This window comes from Hipposideros armiger, unplaced genomic scaffold (assembly GCF_001890085.2).
Source record: "Hipposideros armiger isolate ML-2016 unplaced genomic scaffold, ASM189008v1 scaffold_24, whole genome shotgun sequence".
NCBI classification, from domain to species: Eukaryota; Metazoa; Chordata; class Mammalia; order Chiroptera; family Hipposideridae; genus Hipposideros; species Hipposideros armiger.
The window spans coordinates 2,775,761-2,784,251 of NW_017731374.1; the positions used below are offsets into that span (position 1 = coordinate 2,775,761).

The 8,491-nt window shown below is 39.2% G+C and overlaps 1 protein-coding gene across 3 annotated transcripts in view; it reads right to left on the reverse strand.

Moving 5' to 3' along the window:
* Positions 1-8,491, reverse strand: part of TMEM245 (transmembrane protein 245) — a 91,232-nt gene that overhangs the window by 44,377 nt on the left and 38,364 nt on the right. For all 3 annotated transcript variants that reach the window (XM_019635907.1, XM_019635906.1, XM_019635908.1), the window contains 2 exons: positions 5,204-5,286; positions 1,114-1,204 (listed from right to left, as the gene is read on the reverse strand). In XM_019635907.1, coding sequence (XP_019491452.1) covers positions 1,114-1,204; positions 5,204-5,286 — 174 coding nt within the window. The remainder of the gene's footprint in view (positions 1-1,113; positions 1,205-5,203; positions 5,287-8,491) is intronic.

The following is an 8,491-nucleotide window of genomic DNA, read 5'->3' on the forward strand; positions in this document are numbered from 1 at the left end:
TCTGCGATTTCAATGGTTCTCTTTTTAAAAACAACTTTATTGAGATATAATTCACACACCTTACAATTTACTCATTTAAGTGTACAGTTCAATAGCTTTTTAGCATTCTCAGAGTTAGGCAGCCATTACTACAATCAATTTTGGAACATTTTCATCACCCCAAAAGAAAACTCCATGCTCCTTAGCAAGCACCCCCCATTTCTCTCTCATCCCCCCCTGCCCCTGGAAACCACTACTCTACTTTCTATAGTTACGCCTCCCCTGTACGTTTCATATAAATGGAATCATCCACCTGCGGTCTTTTATCACTGCTTCTTTTACTTAGCATGTTTTCAACGTCCATCCATGCTGTAGCATGGATCAGTACTTCATTCCTTCATATGGCCAAATAATATTCTATTATATGGATATACCACCTTTACTTACCATTCATCAGTTGATGGATATTCAATGGTAGCTTTTAGATATTATCCCTGTGTCTTCTAAGTCAGGATCACAAATATTTTAGAATTTTTGTTAGTAATGCCCATCTCTCAACTGTATTCCCTTTTAGTTAAAGCACTTAGCTCAGTTCCGGGCACTAGAAAGAGCAAGGGATTTGGAGCCAGTCTTCAGTCTGAAACCAAGCTCTGCCATTTACCACATGACCACTGGGAATTAACCTGGCCTGTGAGTTTGTTTCTTCATCTGTTAAGTGGGTACAATCATTCAGACTACTGGTTTCTTGGAAAGATCAATGAAACAAACTGGACAGTGCAAAGCACACTTACCAGCAGACAATACTAGGTGCCAATACTTTTTTACCCCCTCAAAGCCTTAGCTGACCACCCACGCTCAGTGACCATTCCTGCCGAATGCACAAATAATGAATCGGATCTATCTTGAACAAGAAGGTGGCCAACTTCTCAGATTGTTCAGGCTACTAGCACTATTCAGTATCATCATCAGAAGGTTGAACTGCATTGTATGTTGCTTGTTGACTTGTAGATATAAGTCTATTTTAAAAACGGAAATTGTTCTAAACAGGACCTCCACTTATGCTTTACCAAAGGAAGAAATCACTACCAATGAAGACCGTGCAAAGAGAAAGCCACCGAGAAGTGCTTCCCTTACCTTGTGGGTTATCCATTCTCGTCCATACTGATACACGTTGTTAGCCGCAGAATTGAGGGCTCTTTGGACTACCTGAGCCTCAGGAAGCCAACTAATTAAAAATAAAGAAAGAAAAAAATGAAAAACTAGTGCATTTGTAGAGTACTGCTCCAATAACTGTTTGAACTCAATGTATTTAAACAGTCAGTAACTTACAAACTGTAGATCAGTCATCAACATAGAGACACAAATGAATCACGTAATGCAGCAGGAATTCTTGATTGACTTCTAGGCCTAACTGGCCTAACACTAATATTCCGGATTTCTTTTCAAACTTTCCTTATCTTTTAGACCCACTTTCCACAACCTCCTTTCCACTCTGCTCTACTGGGTCTCTCTGTCCTTCCAGCCCTGGGTCATCTGTCTTATTCAGCACCAGAGGAAGTGCATCTGGGGCACTGGAGAGTCAGCACTAGCATCTGGGACTCAAAATGGTGCTTCTCAAGTGTGGTCCATGGACCAACAGCAACAGAACTGCTGGGAAGCCTGGCCCAAGCCCAGGCCTATGGAAAAAGAAACTCTGAAGCAATCTGCCCCTTAACAAGCCCTGAAGGCATCCTGATGCACGCTAACATTTCAGAACCACTGATCTGAGGTAATGAAGAACTGAGGAAGAATACAAAACAATTAAGAGGGTGAATTGCTGTTTTCAGTTTTGTATCCATTGAAGATCTTTTTCCTTACGATGCAAGGAGGTCCTGAGCAGAGTTCCAGCTGTACAAGGAACCACAGTCCGTCGACTGTACTGCTTGTGAGAGGAGGCCTCCCCACTTTCCTGTTAACAGGCCTTTGCCTTAATAAATAATACAGGACATATGACCACTGCTTTCCAAAGGAGAAAATACTTTCATATATTTTCTTAATTGCTCCTCACAATGTGGTATACTAGAGATGGTGACATTCACAAACTGGTTTGAATCTTTAATATTAACCAGTTAATCCTATAAAATATTTTTAAGCTTTCTGTAAGCTCTCAGTCAGTTCAAATATTTCTCAGCAAGTAAGACAAAACTTTATAGATACTTATAAATGTAATAATCTTACAGTATAAGGATATGGACAGGAAATTTGGATCTCTTAATAGAGATGTGATTTGGGAGAAAATAATTTAAGTAGCTTTTAAATTATTCTAGTATTTATAGCTTCATCAGTGGTTTGAAGGGACTACTGAATATTCTCAATTATATGGAACTACATTTTTACGGGGACAATTATATCCTTTAGTGATATTCAAAAGTGTGAGGACGCAGAGGTATCTGGATAGATTCTTAATGATTAACAAATGTCTATTAGGCCTGATAAAACGTCTTGCTGGCTATAAGAAAACACTTCACCAGCGTACTTCTACAGCTGTCCTAACTATACCAGATAAGACAAGCTGTCGTGAGGCCAAGTTAGATGCCTTGGTTCAGTCTACAGAGCCCCTCACAACGCGTGTCCTCTAGGAGACATGGGGCAAGAAACACCTGAGCAACCTTGGCTGGGACCAACTGGGATGTGCCTTGATCTTATGCCAACCATAGCCTCTAAAGTGAGTTCCTTCCTAAGGGTATTCACTATCTCAGCCCATCACTAACTCTCCTACCCTCAGTAGAAACCAAGTTTCTACAACTTGGACTGGGCTACCCTCACCTTCCTGAGTACAGGATAATCTCTATCACAACATGACCTTCCAAGAGAACAGCCCCAATTAAAAACAATGTAGCTGGGCCGGCCAAGTGGCGCATTGGTTAAGAGTTAGCTTGGGACACCAGCTCTGAGCAGCAGGGCCCTGGTTCGGATCCTACAGATGAGGGCCAGTGACGCTGCGCCCTCCACAGCTAAGATGGTGAACAACAGCTCCACCTGGAACTGGGCTGCCATGAGTCGCCAGAGACGGCGTAGGCTGCAATGTGGCTGGCCAGCAGCCAGCGTGAGCTTTCATGAGCTGCCGCTCAAGCTTTCATGAGCTGCCGTGAGCGGCCGTCCAATGGCCAGTGAGTGACTGCCTCACCAGGGAAGAGCGCAATGATCATACCAACATGGGCCAGGGAAGCGACGTCCTCCACAGCTAGACTGAAGAACAAAAGGACAGCAACTTGTCTGTTCCCCTTCCCCGATTCCCCAATAAAAAAAAAAAAAATCTTTAAAAAATAAATAAATAAAAACAACGTAGCTTAGCATACTGGGTTCCTCCCAAGTAAGGGGCCTAAGTGACATTCGGTACCGTCTCAGTGCCATCTCCTAATGAGGGTGCTGAGAATCAACAGGCTTTAGGCCAGTCTGCAGAAAGTAGAAAATGGGTTCCAGATTAACAAAATTGTCCAAGACAAAACTTAAAATGTGTTCTGACTTCAGCTTCGGTTTCTCTGAAGCTCTGCTAGGATGATCCTCCCCTAAGTCTTTCTTTCTCATTTATACACCAGCTCACCCAGTAAGCTTACCATGCGAAGTGGGGATACCTACACAGGTACTGATTGTTCCTTTTTACTTAATGCTAAGTTATGGATTATTCCATTATATGGATATCTCACAATTTATAACAAGGAATATTGAAGACAAGCACTCTGAGTAAGCTCTGGGTAAAGGAGATAAGTGCATCAAAATATATTTTGGAAGAAGTCCTTTTAAGAATACACAAATATGATTCTAAAACCTGGTTCAAGTAAAGAAATGTCCTAAGCAGATTTTAGATAAAAGAATAAAGTCGAGTCAAAGAAGAAAACCAAAGGGCCGGCCAAGTGGCTCAGTTGATTAAGAGTTCGCTCAAGAGTGCAAGCTCTGCTGTGTGGCAGGAAGAAGTCAGAGGAGCCTGTGAATGGAAAGACCACCAGCACCAATTTTCCAAATTATTTTACCAAATGGGGCTACTATTAAGACCAATAGCTTCAGATCTTCTTTAAGTCTGGATGTGGGAAAAGTCAACACTTTATTTCTTTGCCTTGTAAATAGTCTTCTTAAATTACAGATGACTGGTTTTTTTTTCCTTAACATTGACCAAGAAAATTATATGTTTAAATGAAAAGTTTGTGGCAAAAAAAAAAGAGTGCAAGCTCTGAGCAACAGGGTGGCAAGTTCAATTCCCGGCCCAAGCTGAGCTGCCAATAGGTGGCAGGATAGCTCAGCTAAAAAAAAAGAAGAAAACCAAGTTCAATCACAATTTACAATCCAAAAACTGGCTGAGTATTCCCTAACTTAGTGACTGCCTTGGGGTTAGTAAAAAAGGAGGCCAGGCAATTGTCATCAAGCTCAACTGGGTGAACTTTAGCTCTGCTAAACATTCCTCACAAAGACATAAAACCCTCTTACAGAAGCCAAATTAAACAAGTACACAGAGATCCCCTAAGACAGGGGAAGGCAAATTTTTTCTACAAAAGGACCAGAGAATAAATATATTAGGCTTTTGGGACATAGACTCTATGTTACAACTACTCAATTCTGTCTGCCTTTGCAACCCCAAGAGAGCTATAGAATGTGTGTAGATGTGTTCCAGTAAAACTCTATTTACAAAAACAGGTGGCTGAATTTGGTCCTGAGCCACAGTTTGCCAAAATGATAAAATATGGAAATATGTAAAGAATTATACAGAAACTTGAGAGACCATATGGTATATTGGCAAATTCCCTTTACTTGATCAGAAACACCGGGTATGCGTGCTAACTCTGCCACTGGTGGATTATTACTCCAAGTTCTTTAACCTGTGATCTTGTTTCCTCATCTGTGAAATGGGAATAATCTCTTCAACCTACAGCACACAGTCACTGTGAGAGGACTGGTCACAATGTAGGTAAAGGTACTTTGTAAATTATCATGTTTAAACTGTATATCTCAAGTCAAATATAAGGTATCACTTAATGTAAATTGTTCCCGAATTCTTAAGCACTTTCCTACCACCCCCTCTCCCCAATTACATGAAATTCTTGTGCAAAAATAACAACATTCATCAAGCCTTTGGCAAACCCTATCATTGCTCTTCCAAGAGAACTGCATCAATGAAGACCACTTCATGCAAACAGACACAGAAACTAGGTCATCCATCTCTATTTCTGTCATTGTAAAATAATATCCTTACTTTGCCCACTCAGGGTGATTTGCTAGAGTTTCATTAATCAAACTGCTTGTGACTTCGATCATGTGCACACTCTCTTGATGTACCTGTATCACGGATAAGGAGAGAAAAAAATCTCAATAAAAAAGTAATCCAATTTAACATTTATTTTTCTACACTATTATCGGAACAATACTTTTAGAGTCAAATAATTATACATCTTAGCTGCTTAGTTTAGAAACCTGCATTGAACAGCTGCTATATATAATAATCTATGACACACTCTATGAAATAAAAAGGTACATATTAGCTCCTGGCCTTCAAGCAGCTCAACAATTTACTCAAGGAAAGAAATATGTAAATAGATACATACAAATACACATACACACAATATTAATGCATTTAGTTTACATATGTGTATATATGTGTATATATATATACACGTAATGCATATATATAAGCAGTATCAACACTACCTGAGCTTACAGAATTATAACGCAACTAAATAGTGTTTCTGAGAAAAAAAAGCCAACTAAAACTGCTCCAAATTTACCTTGCCCAATAATCAACAAAACGAGGGAGATTTTTAAAAAAGGAACAAGCCAGTGTCAGGAAACATACTCTATATGCTTTTACTTTGTTTAAGTTTTTTAAGCATATTGAGCAAATGGTTTATCTTGGTGATAAGTCCACGTTTACTTGAAAAGAACATGATGCTACTGCTGTCAATTAGGTCAAATTGATTGACAGTGTTTTTCAAGGCTTTTAATATCCTTACTAATTTTCTAACTACTTGTTCTCCCAATTATTACAAGAGGAGTATTATTCAATCCCTCACTATAATCACTAATTTTCTCTTTTTAATTCTGGAATATTTTGATTCATGTATTTTAGAGCTCAATGAGAACATACACATTCATAACTGCTGTATCTTACTGCAATATTATTTTATCATTATGAAAAGTCCTTATTTGTCTCTAGTAATAGTTCTTATTTTAACTATATTGTCTGTTATTAATATAATTACTCCATATCTTTTTGTTTGTTTGTTTAAAGATTTTATTGGGGAATTGGGGGAGGGGAACAGTGCTGGGGAATTGGGGAAGGGGAACGGCCAAGTTGTTGTCCTTCAATCTTAGTTGTGGAGGGTGCAGTTAGCTCAGCTCCAAGTTCAATCGCCATCCGGCCGCCCGTCAGCAGCTCGCGGCCGCTCAGCTCAAGGTGCCGTGTTCAATCTTAGTTGGGGGGGGGGGGCATTGCCCACCATCCCATGCAGGAATTGAACTGGCAACCTTGTTAGGAGCACGTGCTCTCACCAGCTGAGCCATCCTGCCACCTGTTGGCAGTTAAGCGGCCGCTCAGCTTGGGCACAGCGTCACTGGCCTATGTGGGAATGGAACAGGCGACCCTGTTGCTCAGAGCTCGTGCTCTTAACCAACTGAGCCACTCCGCCGGCCCTCACTCCATATCTCTTATGTTTAGTTTGCATGACGTGTATCTTTTTTCATCCTTTTTCTATGAAATCTTTTAATGTCTTTGAATTTAAAGTATATAGATACCATTTAGTTGGAACCTTTTTTATATCCAGTCTGAAAATCTCTGCCTTTTGATTGTTAGTTGCCTCACATTTAACATAAGCACTGATATGATTGGATTTAGGTCTGCCATTTGGCTATTTGCTTTCTATCTGTCTCATCTCTATCGTTCCTCTTTTACTGCCTTCTTTTGTGTTCAGCAATTATTTCTTATTATACCATTTTAGTACCCCTAAAATGTGTGTTATTTAATGGTTGCCATTTTTCTTAAACTTAACACACCTTTAATTTACCACAATCAATTTCAAGTTAATATTGACTTGCTTCCGGTAAAAAATATTTATAGGAACTTCATACCGGTGTAGATTTGTTTCCATTTTTCTTTTGTTATAGTTATACATCTATATAGTTCATCTATGTATATTATAAACTCTACAATACAATGTTACAATTTTTCTTTAAATAGTCATATGTTGTTTAAATTAAAAGGAGACAGAAATATAACTTTTATATATAGCCACATATTTACCAAATGCTCTTCATTTCTCACTTTAGATACAAGTTATTTTTCTGTAATCATTTCTCTTCAGTCTGAAGGAACTCCTTTAGCATTCCTTATAACACAGGTCTGCTATTAACAAATGCTCTCAGTTTTTGTTTATCGCGAAATGTTCTTATTCTATCTTTAATTTTAAAGAACAGTTTCGCTGAATATAAAATTCTGGCTTGACCAATTTTTTCCTCCCTAAGACTCTGAGTACGTCATGCCAATGTCTTTGGGTATTCTGTTTATTATGAGAATTAAGTTACTGTTTTATTGTCCCCTGTGTGTGTTGTGTGACCTTTCTCTTGCTTCCTTCAAGATTTTCTCTGTCTTTGTCTTTCAGCAGTTTTACTATGATGTGTTTGGTGTGGTTTTGTGTTTGTGTACATTTATTCTACTCAGGGTTTGTTGAGCTCCTTGGATTTATGAATGTTTTTCATCAAATTTGGGAAGTTTTTGATAGTTTTCTTTGAATATCTTTTCCACTTTTTTTTCTTTTTACCTCCTGAGATACCAATTACATGTCATTAGAATTTTTGATATTGTACCACAGATAACTGCTGAGGTTCTGCACATTCAATACTTCAAAAATTTGTTCTTCAGATTGGATATTTTCTATTCATCTTTTTTCAAGTTTACTAATTTTTATTTTTCTGAATCTCAAATCTGCTGTTGAAACTAGTGGATTTTTCATGTGTTATTGTTCTTTTCAGTCCTAGGATTTTCATTTGGTTGTTTTTAGTCTCCATTTCTGTTAAGAGTCTGCATTTATTTACTCATTATTAGCATGTAGTTTTTCTTTAATTTTCTGAACATACTTATAAAAGCTATTTTGAAGTCTTAGTCTGCTAAATCCAATATCTGGGCCACTTAAGTATCCACTTCTTTGACTGCCCCTCCCTCAATGCACCACACTTTTGTTTCTTTGTATGTCTAGTAATTTTTGGTTAAAAATTAGGCACTAAAAGATACATTGTAGGGCCGGCCAAGTGGCACGTTAAGAGTTGGCTTGGGATGCCAGCTCTGAGCAGCAGGGCCCCAGTTCAGATCCCACATAAGGGCCAGTGACGCTGCACCCTCTACAGCTAAGATGGTGAACGACAGCTCAACCTGGAGCTGGGTTGCCACGAGTCACCGGCGATGGTGTAGGCTGCAGTGGGGCTGGCCGGCAGCTGGCGTGAGCTTTCGTGAGCTGCTATGAGTCACCGTGAGTGGCCGTCCAGTGGCTGGCGA